Source organism: Gopherus flavomarginatus, chromosome 14, assembly GCF_025201925.1.
Source record: "Gopherus flavomarginatus isolate rGopFla2 chromosome 14, rGopFla2.mat.asm, whole genome shotgun sequence".
Taxonomy (NCBI): domain Eukaryota; kingdom Metazoa; phylum Chordata; order Testudines; family Testudinidae; genus Gopherus; species Gopherus flavomarginatus.
The window spans coordinates 37,743,775-37,758,831 of record NC_066630.1 but is presented as its reverse complement, the minus strand read 5'-3'; the positions used below and the strand labels follow the sequence as shown (position 1 = coordinate 37,758,831).

At 48.6% G+C, this 15,057-nt stretch overlaps 1 protein-coding gene across 1 annotated transcript in view; it reads left to right on the top strand.

Moving 5' to 3' along the window:
• Positions 1-15,057, top strand: part of LOC127034291 (cyclic nucleotide-gated cation channel beta-1-like) — a 35,930-nt gene that overhangs the window by 4,501 nt on the left and 16,372 nt on the right. Inside the window, exons 2-7 of the mRNA XM_050922997.1 lie at positions 8,717-8,934; positions 9,774-9,831; positions 10,715-10,784; positions 11,545-11,674; positions 11,786-11,825; positions 13,087-13,174. Coding sequence (XP_050778954.1) covers positions 8,800-8,934; positions 9,774-9,831; positions 10,715-10,784; positions 11,545-11,674; positions 11,786-11,825; positions 13,087-13,174 — 521 coding nt within the window. The 5' untranslated portion in view covers positions 8,717-8,799. The remainder of the gene's footprint in view (positions 1-8,716; positions 8,935-9,773; positions 9,832-10,714; positions 10,785-11,544; positions 11,675-11,785; positions 11,826-13,086; positions 13,175-15,057) is intronic.

Below are 15,057 nucleotides of genomic sequence, written 5' to 3'. Positions count from 1 at the left end.
ATTGGTCAGCTCTGCTTTGGATTGTTATTGAGCAGAACTATGTCCTCTGGAATGGTAGTTGAAGATGAAGGATGTGAACCACGGGGGAGAGGGATAGCTCAGTGGTTTGAGTATTGGCCTGCTAAACCCAGGGTTGTGAGTTCAACCTTTAAGGGGCCATTTAGGGATCTGGGGCAAAAATCTGTCTAGGGATTGGTCCTGCTTTGAGCAGCAGACTGGACTAGGTGACCTCCTGAGGTCACTTCCAACCCTGATATTCTATGAATCTTTAGCACATCTGGTATGTAAATATCTTGCAATGCCAGCTACAGCAGTGCCATGCAAACATCTGTTTTCACTTTCAGATGACATTGTAAACAAGAAGCATGCAGCATTATCGCCTGCAAATTGTAACCAAATTTGGTTGTCTGAGCGATTGGCTGAAGTAGAACTGAGTGGACTTGTAGACTCTAAAGTTTTACAGTTTGTTTTATTTTTCAGTGCAGTAATTTTTTGTACATAATTCTGCATTTGTAAGTTCAACTTTCATGATAAATAGTTTGCACTACACTACTTGTATGAGGTGAATTGAAAAATACCATTTCTTTTGTTTTTTTACAGTAATCCAAAATCATAATATAAAGTGAGCACTGTTCACTTCGTATTGTGTTGTAATTGAAATTGATATATTTGAAAATGTAGAAAACATCCAAAAATATTTAAATAAATGGTATTCTGATTAACAACACGATTAGTCACGATTAAAATTTTTAATCACGCGATTAATCACAATTAATTTTTTTTAAATCACTTGACAGCCCTAGAAAATACATCAATGTGTCAGATCCTGAGATGATGTATATCGGTGCAGCCCCACTGAATTGAAGGATCTGGCGCCCCTACCTTGGTAAGGTAAATGCTCACTTTTAGGAGTTGCTGATTTTGAAAGGGGCCTCTCAGTTTGTGCACTTAGCTGGGTAGGTGTCCAAAGGGCATCCGTTGTGCTCAGAACAGCCAGGCCCACAGTGCGAACAGCACTCAGCCGCGCAGCAGAAGGCTGGCCGTGGCCAGCACTTTCAAACACAGCAGCCTAAAGTTAGCCCCTCACATCCAGACTCAGGCACCCGAAGCTGCTCAGCTTTGTGCAGCTCTGTGTGAGACATTTCCCCTGATGAGACTAGGTCACTGACTCCATCCCCCAAGGAGTGGGTGCATGTGGGAGGGAAGTGTGTGTGGGAAGAACCAGAGATAAACAGGGACTCTGGCAGAGGGGGCTGTTATAAACAGATAGTTAAGGGTTAATAGAACAGAAGTACTTCATGTCTCTTTTGCCTGTAAAGGGTTAACAAGTTCAGTGAGCCAGGCTGTCACCTGACCAGAGGACCAATCAGGGGACAGGATACTTTCAAATCTCGAGGAAGGGAAGTTTTGTGTGTGCTGTTAGTTTTTGCTTGTTGTTCACTCTGGGGACTCAGAGGGACCAAACGTGCAACCAGGTTTCTCTCCAAACTCTCTGATACAGGCTCTAATGTACTCAGAATAGTGAGTACTAAGTAGATAAAGTGAGTTAGGCTTATGTTTGTTTTCTTTATTTGCAAATGTGTATTTGGCTGGAAGGAGTTCAAATGTGTATTTGGCTGGAAGGATTTTAATTTGTACTTGTATACTTAGGCTGGGAGGGTATTCCCAGTGTCTATAGCTGAAAGACCCTGTAACATATTCCATCTTAAATTTACAAAGATAATTTTTACTGTTTTTTCTTTCATTAATTAAAAGCTTTTCTTGGTTAAGAACCTGATTGTTTTTTTATTCTGGTGAGACCCCAGGGGACTGGGTCGGGATCCACCAGGGAATTGGTGGGGAGAAAGGAGGGAAGTGGGAGAGAGAGGTTAATTTCTCTCTGTGTTAAGATTACTTTCTCTCTCAGGGAGAGTCTGGCAGAGGGAGAGAGAAGGAGGGGGGGAGGTGAATTTTCCTCTCTGTTTTAAGATTCAAGGAGTTTGAATCACAGTGATCTTCCAGGGTAACCCAGGGAGGGGAAGCCTGGGAGAGGCAATGGTGAGGGAGAGGGTTTACTTTCCTTGTGTTAAGATCTGGAGGGACTGGGTCTTGGGGGTCCCCGGGCAAGGTTTTGGGGGGACTAGAGTGTACCAGGCACTGGAATTCCTGGTTGGTGGCAGCGCTACAAGTACTAAGCTGGTAATTGAGCTTAGAGGAATTCATGCTGGTACCCCATCTTTTGGACGCTAAGGTCAGAGTGGGGATTATACCATGACAGGGCCAAATTTTGGGAAGGGACACCCTGGAGCCTAGGGAGCAGCTGTATACAGGATACAATGGGAAGCTTCCACCTACCCCAGCCACCCCTCTGCTCTAGGATCCTCCATCCCAACAATGCTCTATCTGTCCCGACCCTTGTGGTATTGCATTCCAGCCTCTTCCCACCCTGTTCCCATTAGCCTCTCCCCTCTCTGCCAGGGGAGGAGGGGGAATGCGGTGCTCAGGGAAGAGGCGGGGCCAGGTGGGGACTTGGGGAAGGGGTCCAATAAGGGCAGGGAGGGGCTGGAGTTGAGGCGGGAACTTTGGGGAAGAGGTTGGAATGGGGGTGGGGCAGGGGTGGGGAAAGGGTGGAGTTGGGGCAGGGCCAGGGGTGGGGGGGCACGAGCACCCACCAGCACCGGGGAAAGTTGGCGCCTGTGCTCTGAGCTGGTGGTGCTCAGCGCATACAAGAGTGATCTGATACAACATAGTGCTCGCAGCTACACAGTGCAGGAGAGCGGGTTGGCTTCAGTATTTAAAGAGACCGTGAAACTTGTGTAACAAGTGGCAGTCTGCGTTCAGGCACCATTTGTGCAATGCATGCTGGGGATTATATTATGTACCGCTCTATTCCACTCGCCTTTCCTGCACCTCACCTCTGGAAGCACAGGCCAGGGTTTTGTCTTTTTGGAAAACATTTAACAGAGTTAAGCCTCAGAGCTCTTGTATGCAAGGCCCCACATGTGGGAGTTAATCACAGCCTCCATTTCAAATCGAGTACCCCACAATTCTTAGTACACAAATATTTAACACAAGCAAAAATATTGCAGAGAGTATTTGGAATGCTTATGAAAAGCTCTTAAACAAAAGCTATTAGATTGTAAATCTGCTGGTGCTCCTTATACGGAATCTTACCACTCTGCTGCCAGGTATATTCAGTGTCAGATTTTAACATGACGTTTACTTTCAATACTTTAGCACCCATGTATGAATACATTCCCCTCCCATCTTTCAGTGATGACTTCTCAGTCTTTATACTGTGGCCATAATGTGTAATGTGTGCCACTGGGGTTCTTCTGAGTTTGAGAAGATGCAGCATATCTGTTCCTGTTCAAACATTTCCAAATCTTGTCAGCAAACTAAAATCTGAGGCACCTTCCAGCTAGCAGCATTCCAGGCATTGGGTGAATAGGTCATTGGTCTCCTCAGCTCCTGATGAGATAGGAAACCTGTAGCCTCTATCTAAAGTGGTTCAGGATTGGGATACAGCCCTCATAGCAGAAATATCTCTTGATCCTGTATTAATCAGCCACTGAATCCACAGGACTGTCTTTATTGCCTGTACTTATAACTCTACCCCCTTGAGTGGCTTAACTGTCAGATTGTTAATATGTGTATGGCCTGCAAGCCTGCTTGCCCTTAATGGAAACTTTCTATACAGCTTCAGAAACAGCTCCCAAGGATATCTAGTAACTCCCAGACCCTTCTTGTGGGTGATTCTAGGCCTTTCTAGCTCCACTGCTGAGCAGAGGATTCAAACAAAAGTCCTTGTCTCCTCCCCACCTGTTTCTCTGCCTTTCTTTAGACTTTAACATCAAATATCGCAGCACAAGGCACAGGGGTTACAGCTGCACTCTTGGAAAGTGGCCTGGATTCTATTGCATCATGGGAAAATTTAATCCAAGGTAGGCTGAGCATCCCACTTCCACTGCCTGTTGCATTTACAGCTCCCACAATCCACCTGCCTTTCACTCTGCCAGGCTCTGAAGTCAGTGCCAATACAGGCTTACTTGGAATGCATCCACTCACCTGCCTGCTGGCAGCAAGAGGAGTGCAGAAAGTGGGCTGTGCTTGGCATGGATTGTCTGCCTGGGCAATCCAGCCATGGACGTGTTGATTCTGCGCCCTCACTCAGCGCCCCCTGCCCTCCAGAAGAAGCATGTAAAAACAGTGCGGGAGAAATTAGGGACACCTGGAAATCCTGTTAGCCTCACAGGGTCAGCAGTAAATGGATCAGCCTGCAGTTGGCATCCTCAGCAAAGGCAGGATTAGCTCAATGACATCCTCTGCCTACCGTCAGACTTGCTCTCTCTCCCCGTTTGATAGTGGGGATGGAGCCTTGGGAGGAGGGGCAGCCCTCTGTGTTCTTAAATTTTGAGCTGGGGCAGAGCCTGGCATCATCCTATCCTTCGGCTTTAGACAGATCTTCTTTCCTGTGCCCCTAATATTTACAATCCCCCACCTTCAGACTCCTGGTTTAGGAGACAGTCTCTGAGTCCAGCCCCTCTGTGCTGGGATGCAGTCTTGCATCAGTTCCAGGGCTTACCCCCTACTACAGCATTATGATAAACCCGCAGTCACTATCATTTGGGACAGTTCCATAGTTTCTTGTACCTGTGTTTTGGGGCAGCCCTAGATCTCTGAATTTGGGGGTCTTTTCGGTGCTTTATAATGTTCATGAGTCCAGCTGTGGCAAGTACTAAGAGGAATCTGCAGACTCCCCACTGCCCAGAGTCTGCCATGCTAAGAAGTAGAGTTCCGTGTCTGATATACAGCGCGGAAAGCGATGCAAATAGAGACCACACTGGACTGTTGGTCAATGGTCAGCTATGTGGGGCATCATGACACACCTCTGTGGTCTGGAATAGTCACACAGTTCGGTGTGTCTGAGTTATGGGACGGTCTTGTGCCTCTGGATTATAGGAGAGCTCTACCCCATCAATCCCATTTTCATACCATGTGCTCTGCTAATCCCCTGCCAGGATTAGAGTGACTCCGTGTAACAGGAACAAATCCAGGCTCTGGTGCTAGCTGCTACAATAGATTACAAGCTAAACAGAGAAGGACACAAACTCCTTTCCTTAGATTCATTTCCTCTCAAGCATTTTGGCAGGAGAATTCCTATGACACAGGGAAAATCAGGCCCTCTGCATTACTCCAGACTACACCCTGTGGTAAGTCCTGTTACCGGGCGGCTGGAGCAAGTGTGGAAGAAGATGAGTGGAGAGGCTGATATGTTGTGGGTGAAGGAAAAGCAGGAGGAGGGTGCTGGGGATTTATCTGCGTGGAGAGGGACCATGCAGTAGGGGTGACGGCCTGTCTGTTTAAATTTTGAAATGTGACCAGCTGAGTGTTTTGGACAGTAGCCCATGGGAGCGACTGCATACTGGGAATGATTTAGAGATCCTTTGTCCCTAAATCTGCAGCTGCTGGGATCCTGGTTGGCACTTCGCCCTTGGGGATCAGGAAGAACCAGAGGGATGAAAGGCAGAAGCCACCTACTGGGCCACTAGGAGAATCCACAAGCGTGTGAGGGATATGGAGATGGGTGTCGGAAGGATGGGGCAGCTGAAGCTTCTGTGGCCTCCCAAGTACTCAGAGATTGCATGCCAGCCCCCTCCCTGTTCAATTTAGCTAATGGAGGGGAGGAGGTAGATGGACCCAAACCAACATCTTGAATCCAAACACCTCCAAACTTTGGGAAAGTGTGGATCCTAATTTGAATTTTGCAGCCATGGCCCCGTCTCTGATAAGAAAGGAATTGGGTTCTTTCACTAGAAACAGTGAGGAGTATCATAAAACGGTGAGTAAGAGTGGACAGTTCAGATCGCTAATGAGAGGGAGGAGCGAGCAGTGACTGAAGGCAGAATAACTGCAGGGCTGTATAGGATGAAGGAGAGCTCTGATCTGCAGTGAAAGATGTGAGGAAGATGATAGACTGTGGATCATGGCAGCTTTGTACAGGTCCTGGAGGTGTTTGATCTGTAATGAGCCGGAGGTGCGAGGGACAATTGAAGCAGAATGATACAGGAAGTGGGTGTGGGATAGTGGGGCAGATATGTAATTAGGTGACTAGGAGAACCTGGAATAACAGCAGGTGGGTGATGCCTGTAGCAGAGAGTGAAGCTTGGTCACTTGTGCTTAACCAGTAACTAACTGAGTGACACAAGTTCAATTCCACCCTAGGGAACTTTAAAATCACTCTCGAATTATTTAAAGTTGCTAATAATTTCTGTGTCTCCTGCCGGTTCCAGGGCCATGTGGTATTCAAAGGAAGGAAAGCAATAGGTTAGAAACCACACTGAGGGCTAGCAGGTGGCTGGAGTCTGAGCAGGTACAGTGAAAGAGAGGCGATCACTTGTTGCTGCCATTCTACTGGAACTCTACCAATGTCCCACCACTGGCATTCTCAGCTCAGCCAATAGGGCCAGGTGCAGTGTCCCAAGATAAGCTAGCCTGGAGTGAATTGTGTACAAATATTGGTCAGTGGTAAGGAGCGCTATGGAATGGAGATACTCTGCTACTGGGTGTGTGTGTGTGTGGAGAGAGAGGCTAGCAGACATCATGTGTCTTATTTTTAACCATGCATGTGTGTGCAAAAATGAGTGCATGATTGTGTACCTCATTTGCTCATGCAATTAGTACAATTGCCATGCCAGTGGTTACTTGCACGGGCAAATCATCGGCCTCTTGTGATTCCTGTTTCTCCTGAAAACCAGCTTCTTATAAGATCCATGAATGTTTAACCCACATCTACACTGTACCATTGTCTTCTCAGCACTGGACCCCTATGCTCTAGATAGCAGGGAGTGCTTCTGTATATCCGGACAGCACCTAGCATGCTCCGGGGCTTGGCATCAACAACAATAATAAATAATAATAATAAATATGATAAATTGCAAAACTTGATGATAATTTATTTGCAATTTATCCTGCACAGTTGATCCTCTCACCAGCACTCTGCCCACCAATCTGTCTCTGCTGGGTCTAACTCTGACATTCCAACCAGCTTCAAAGAGCTGCTATAATTTGTTAAAGCAACTTGACAGGGAAATGTTTCCATTGTTCTTCCCGTTGTGCAAGTGCCGCTACGCACAGATCTTCCATCCCCTGAAAAATCAACTGCTCGGCGCAATAGTCATTCCTGCATCAGGGATGAGGTGGTTATGTTCTACTATCTCTTGACCTTGATGAGAAGAGAGATTTCAGGCTTTCCCGTGGGAACCAACGTTCACTTCAAGCCCTGGAAGATTTTATCCATGCTCATTTTGGAAGGAGTTGCATAACTTTCTCTTGACCTTGCCACTTGTGAGGGATATGACTACCCTAAACTCCTGGTGCTAAAACCACTAGGTCACACAACCCTATTGTGTGTTCTTTCTACTATCCTGTAAAAGCAGCAAAGAGTCCTGTGGCACCTTATAGACTAACAGACGTATTGGAGCATGAGCTTTCGTGGGTGAATACCCACTTCGTTGGATGCATGTGTCACTTATAATTTAAAAAAAGCCCAATCTGTGCATGCACTTGTGGGGGGAGGCAAGAGTTGCACGCACAAATTAGGTGTGCAATTGAATGTGCTTTTTTGCACCCCACACACATTTATACTTGTGGCAATCAGGGCAGTGTTCATCAGGTGCCTCCCTATGGGTTTATGTTGACTATGGAGCCAAAGATTCCTGAGCATGCAAAAGCTGTTGTGCTCAGCGGAGGGCTCGGGTGAGCTTCGAAACCCCGAGTTGTGTCCAGTGAGCAGGATGAGTTTACAACATGTTGCAGACAGAGGGCTGTGGCTGTGCATGGGATAAACTCTCCTGCTTCCTGCTCGGTATGTGTGGATTAAGGAGCCCAAATAGCCCAAGAAGTACTTGCTATCTCTTACCTTAATGGATTCCACCTCTCACAGGTGACCAGGACCAATGCCATGCAGGGCTCTGGAAATCAGGACTGCAGCCTTGAATTGGCTCCCGTGTTCAATGGGGAGCCGGTGCAGAGGGTGGCATAACAGGGTGTTGTGTTCCCAGTGACCTGTGTTGTTGCACGGGTGGGTTGCTGTGTCCTGAACCAAGCTGGGGTTTCCTCGGGGCATGGGCTTCCTTTCTGGAGAGAAGGAATTGCAGTAGCCCACCTTAGATGAGGCCAGGGCTGCATTCGGTAGGATGAGGCGCATTCACTTGGACACCGCAGCTGGCAGTGAGCATTTCTTGCTGCTGTAGCTACTTGGGTGTGCAAGGGCAGTGCAGAGCCTAGTTGGACCCCAAGGCTGCGAGGTGATTTCATAATCTGTGGGCAAATGCCTTTTTGGAAGGGATTATTATGAAGGATGAGAGCTCATCAAGTCACTTCTCGCTTCCCACTAGCATCGCTTCAGTCTTCAGCTTCACCCAGCTGCTCTTCTCCAGGTGCTAGGGCTACCCAGAGCAGGGGGAAAGTGGGGCAATTTGCCCCAGGCCCCGGGCCCCACAGGGCCCCCCATGAGAATATAGTATTCTATAGTATTGCAACTTTTTTTTATGGAAAGGGCACCCAAAATTGCTTTGCTCCAGGTCCCCTGAATCCTCTAGGTGGCCCTGCGCGGGTGCTGGTTTCAGAGAGGCTGTCAGGCAACTTGGGGGTGGCACTGACATCAAGGAGATGCAGAGTTGGCTGTTATCTGCCTCCTGATGACATTTCAACCCCCTGCTGTGTCTCCTACTAGCTCGCCTGGCAGTTTCAAGTCTTCACCAACGGGCCTTTCTAGAAAGAAGTAAAGATACAAACCTCCCCTCTGCAGGCAACAGGATGCTTGGCTGGATCGAGAGAGTGCTGCCTCACCCTCCTGGGACCTCACACCAGCCACCCCTAGTGGAGAAAGGAGACAGAAAAGCAGACCCCAGGGTGACAACTGTCGCACCCAGGCCTGGAGAGGCAGAGCAGGTGAGCGGGGAGCAACCAGGGGAGATGGGGGAGCTCAGGGGCTGGCCACTGCTGGACTGGGTGTACAAGGGGCACTAAGAGTGCGGTGCGTGCACATCCAGCTACACATCTGCTCACTTGTTAGATAGAAGGCGGGGTTACTTGTCAAACCACAACAACCCCAATCTGCAACCAAACAGATGTGATCGATGAGACTCCTCCTGGAGACTGGCCGAAACCGGGGAATGTGGGTTAGAAAAGAAGTGTCTTGGGCCAACAGTGTGAGTGAGGCTTGCACAGTGCATGTAGGCTGACCAGACAGCAAGTGTGAAAAATTGGGACGGGGTGGGGGTTATATGGGAGCCTATATAAGAAAAAGCCCCAAATATCAGGACTGTCCCTATAATATCTGGTCACCCTGAGCGCATGCCAGCAGCACAATACACGACTCTAGCTGGAGCTTTCATTCTCTTGTTTTCATGAGCAGTTTTCCAGGCACTGTTTGAAATTGCTGCACCTTTGTGTTAGTTCATGAGAACCAGGAAGTGAAACTGACTTGAAACAAAGGTCCCAATTCTCCAGCTGGAAGCGTGTGAGCAGACACTCACGCCCATGAACTTACACATCTAAGTGGTTCCGAATGCAGTATATGCATCCATCTATAAACAAAGATGAAATGGGACCAGTCTATAGTCATTGTCCAGACTGTGGGAACTGTAGAAAAGGAGCATAGAGGGTGAAGTCATTTAGATTTTATGTCAGGTTTTAGAAGCTCCGGTCGATTTAGGAGTACGGGGATGGATGTTGTATCATAACTTTTCACCTGAAATCTTTCCTTTAAATGTTTTAATCCCTAAAAGCTGCCAAAAGGAAACTCCACATGTCCAGGAAAATCTTCCAGCTGCGGTCAGACAGAGGGTGAGTTCTTGAAAACAACGTTCGTGCAAAATCTAAACTTCATAAATGAAAATAGCAAGAGCTTATGGTAGGTCTCCAGACCATAGCCACTCAGCCAGCTTGGGAAAGGCTCTGGGGTCAGCTACTGGCTACTCATCTCTCTCTGCTACTGGAAGCCAGACATTCAGGGTGGGTTTCACCAAGTAGCAGTCTACTAAGCAGACAGCATGGTCCCATGGCAGGACTCAGTGTTTGCGCCCTTTACAGCAGCTCAGCTGAGACTTGCCCAGGAGACACCAGCTCTACATCAGAGTTTCCTCCATGTTATGCCAGTCCAGTTGTGCTAGGATTTCTCAGCCAGAAGTCACTCTTACATGTACATTGTTCACCACTGCCCAGATACACTCAGCCTTTCAGCCCAGGCCTCTATCCCACATCACACCCTCTGGGTGGTGTCTCTGGTAGCCAATCACCACCTTGACCCGCAACTCTCACTAATGTATGTGAATTCCATAAAGGTTGCAGAGATTCTCCTCATCCATTTTGCCCAGTCCTAGAGGTGTACAACAGCATGTTCGCGGTGCGGCTCCCCCACAGTGCTCACAGTGCTGTCACCACATTGCCAGGCAGTGGAGGAGCCTGTGCTGATATTAACAAAGATCTGCATGTGCAAAGCTTTCTCAGGCTGCATGAGACTGGGTTTCACATTGCTGCTGGTGTTACCTGATAGAATCTGCCATCTCTGCCCAGCAAGAAAAACCAAAGAGACGGTGATTTGAAAGTGTATTTAAAAATGTCTTGAAAGCAAACAGTCTGGTTTGCGCTAAGAAGATATGGCTATTTAGACCACCAGTGGTCCTTCAAACAAGTGGTTTTTTTAAATTTATTTTTGGCTTTAATTTAGGGGCAGGGAAGAAAGTGACATTCATCACAACCCGGGAGCCAGGCCCATCCTCAGTGTCTTCAACTGAAAGGTGTCTTCCTCTTTTTCTCTCACTTTCTCTCTCTTTCTCGCACTCGTGGCAGGGAGGAGTTAGGGCTGGAAATATCAGCTGAGAGAGGACTTTTAACAAATATGAATTCTGACTTCAGATAGAAGGCAGGGCTTTAGATAGCTGATAGACATCCGGCTCTGGGGTGGATCTGTGTGGAGAAGGAAACTTCTGCACCCTGATTTCCCCAATTCCATACCAAAAGGAGCTTGGTTGCCTCCATGGCATCTCCCTCGTCTTACGGAGTCCTCTCCACTGAGGTCCTCTTGTGGGCAGGGAGTGGAGAAAGGGCATGCTGAGGAGGAATGGGCAGGCCAGGGGCAGGGCCAACGGAGCATTATCATCTTTCCAGCTCTGTGGAACTTCTTAAGGAAAGGTGACACAGCCTGAGGCGGCATTATCTTTTCCCCAGAGTCCCCTCTGCACTGGGAATCTCCCTTTTAAGGCTGGGGTCTCTGGGCCTTGAGGGAGTCTGTTGGCATGGCTCCATTGGGCTGGCTGGGAGTTGGAGAGGGACTGATGGGCACACATTGCTGGAGCAGAGCTCTCAGTGACTGGCCCTGATCGTCTACAGATTCCATAGGGTCCACAAGGTTTCTCAAGGATCCTTTGATCTGCCCCATGGAGGAGGGAAAACCCCACTTCTTTGTGGGGGATTCTTCACAAGGGAAAGCGTATGAGAGAAACTGTCTCCTGCGGTTTGAATAGCTTGGCAGACCCTAGCCTGTCCATTCTCTTGCAGTGCTGGAAGGGGTGTACTTTCATGGTTATCTCAGGAGCTGGGAAAGGTAGTCCCTCAGCCAGCCCAGAACCCAGGGATGCGGCAGGCCATCAGAAAGAGCTTCGAGAACAGTTTGGACTTCCCTGACCAGGTATGTACCAGAAGCAGATCAATGGGATCACTCAGTAATGGTGTTTGATTTTCTTGCCATAATTCCCCTATTGTGAGCAGCATTAATCATTCTTTTGTGTGTTCTCTTCAGACTGAAGTCCAGAGCATAAAGGAGGATGACGACCTACTAGGTAAATTTTTTAGTAATGATAGAATATTAATACTTAGCTTTTATATATAGCACTTTTCATCAACTGAGCTCAAAGAACTTTACAAAGGAGTTCAAGCACATTATCCATGTTTGACAGATGGGGAAACTGAGGCACAGAGCAGGGACATGACTTGCCCAAGATCACCCATCGAGATAGTGGTAGAGCCAGGATAGAACTAACATCTCCAGAGTCTTAGTCCACTGCTTTATCCACTCGGCCACTCTGCTTAAAGGTGGATGCAGATGCAAAAGGGTGAAATATCCTCTCCTGTCATCTTAGGCTCACAACGAACTGCAGCAACTCACCCGTCCTGCAGGTGGGAGCATGTCACCTGCTCCTCTTTGGGGGCTTGGAGGGATTATACTATATCCTCAGCATGCTCCAGTGTACCTTGTTTTGTCCACCCCATGTGTAACTCCTCCGGAACTGAGAACTCCAAGCAGCTCCGAGTGATGATCCCAAGCTGTCAGGCTGCCTGTGTGTGTGAGAGAGAGAGACTCTGACTGATATGGGCTATGCATGTCCTCAGCTCCCTGTAAACATACCCGATACTGAGCTCTATAGTAATGAGAGCTGCATAAACACAAGTAACTCACAGCTGATCTCTTTCAGCAGCAAGACTGGCAGAGAAGGTGAAAGCTCTCCCCAGTCTCTCCCGACAAGCGATGGGACTGGGAGAGGATTCCCCATTCTTTTGGGGGCATCACAGCAGTTTCCCTGCTTGACGCCCCTGTCTTGGTTTGCGCAGATTGTAAAACCAGTCTTGGGGCAATAGGGGGCAGGCCTGAAGTTACTTAGGTTGTGATCTGGGGACAGGGACTGTCTTTCTGTTCTCTTTGTACAGTGCCTAGCACCTTGCAGCCTAGACGCTACAAATAATAAATACCAGCTGCTGGACGCCAGGCTGTACAGTCCTTTCAAGTCTCCATTCTCCCCCATCAGCTCGTATTGTTCATTAAACTAACCCATTGGGACTGATGCCAGGTCTGAGCTCTGAGCAACGCTGGGGTGATAGAGTTTCGGGCCAGAAGAGACACCAGGTCACCTAGTCTGATCTCCTGTATATAATAGGTCACCAACACCATCTGCAGAGCAAACCCAGTGCCTGATTGGGTGGTTGTGGGTTAATCAGCTGTGGCCGAAACCTACAAGAGTCCTTTGCAATCTTGTGTTTTGCATAGTTCCCGTTGTTTGAGGTTAGCTGTCCTCATGCTGTCTTTTCATTACTTTTCCCCTCAAGAGATAACTACCCTCGCTCCAGATGAAGACGAGCTTCAGGATCATAGCGAGTTGCATTGCAGCTCAGATAATAATGCCTCTGAAAAAGAGTAAGTTCCCTTAAGCCCCCCGAAAGCTGTGTAGCATGGATTTAGTTCCTTTCTCCTTTATTTCAAGCACACGAGGTTCTCCATTGGAGCTCTCATCTGATAGCCACCCCAAGCGGGTTTGCCACTTCCCTCTTGACTTGCAGCCCGATTGGGTTTAATATGCTCACGACTGCTGTGCAGCTGGGGAGATTGGGGTAGCGTGTTGCTCTGAAGGATAATGGAGATTGTGGGGGGGAAAAATCAACCCTTTGTATTCAATGAACTGAAAACTGCAGGTGTCTTTACCTCTTGCTCTAAGGGAAGGTGGGCCTTCCATATTGGCTTGAGTGCCCAGGATTGAACGAATACGGAGACTGGATTTCTCTTCACATCCCATAAAAGGGGACTCTCCATAGGGCAATGCTGGGATCAGGGTTGCCACAGGGAGTCTGTCTCCAGAGTGGTGATGGAGATTTGTTTAAAAATCCACTTCTCCTTGAAATCTTATCATGGGGTCTTGCCTCCAGCGCCTGTGACTCGCCATGGCCTTTTGGTCTGCTAGACGTTATTGCGGACAGTGTCATTCTGTTCCAACGCTGCTGGTCCCCGACTGTAGGGTTGATGTACCTCTGCATTTTGCTCAGTGAATGCAATGAGGTCCAAGTGGAGAGCAGAGCCCCAGGACAGGCAGGGTGCCACTGGAGAATCAATAACAGTCTCATCCTGGAGGATGCAAAAGCAATGCCCAGTATTTCTCTTCAGTTTGATTAGCAGTGCGGGAGAGGGAGAGATGGATGCTCCACACTGCCCATATATTTTCATTAAAAAGTGTGGCTAGGATTTCCCCAGAGACACCTAAGGCAGCGAGGCACTTAAGCCCCATTCAACAGGAGGGCACCCAAGTCCCAGGCTACTTTGCAGATGTCAGCCCATCACCCGTCTGATCCTTCCAGCTCATGGTGAGTTTAATTTGGCAGCACAGAGAAGTTTAGTGATTTGCTCAAGATCACACAACCTCTGTTCAAGACCTGTCAGTGGCAGGGCTGGGGGTGTGGACCCCTGATCTAATTTTGGAGGGTCTATAGAGTAGGGTAAAATGTAATCTGCCTGCTATGTCTGCTTATAGAAATAATAATGGAACAAGCAGTACTAAAGCGGTAACAGCAAGCAGGGAGCACACATAACTGGGTTACTAGGCTTTGCTAGAGTAAAAAGGCCCCGTGTAAAAAGCTTGATTTTTTTGTCAGCCACAGACTGAATTTTCAGTGAAGTCAATGCAGGCCTGAGGAACCCTATGTCCAGGGGTGAAAGTAATTTACAGGACCTACCAGTGCTGCTGGAGTCCTGAGTGGGTGTGGGCTCATCCAGAAGAGGCGGGACCTCTCAAGATTTAAAGGCCCTGGGGCACGGGCTGTGGCTGGGAGACCCAGAGCCTTTAAATCAATCTGGGGCTCCCAGCTGCAGAGGTGGCTGGGAGTCACATGGGGCTCAGGGGCAAATTAAAGGGCTCGGTGCTCTGGCCGCCATGGCGCTCTAGGCCCTTTAAATCCCCGCTAAAGATTAGGCAGCCGGAACTAGGGGGGAGATTTAAAGGGCTCTGGGCTCCCCGCAGCCACGGGAGCTCCGGCAGCAGGGCTGGGGCCTCGATTTAAAGGGCCCAGAGCTCCCATCGCTGAGGGGAGCCTTGAGCCCTTTAAATCCCAGCTCCAGACCAGACGCCAGAGCTGTGAGGGGGTGGGGAGGGGAGGAATTTAAAGGGCTCTGGGCTCACTGCAGCCACGGGAGCTCCAAGCCCTTTAAATTCCAGCCCCAGCCCAGCTGCCGGAGCTCCTGCGGCTGTGGGGAGCCCAGAGCCCTTTAAATCCGAGCTGCGGATGCCGGTGAGGTCCAGCATGGCGTACTGG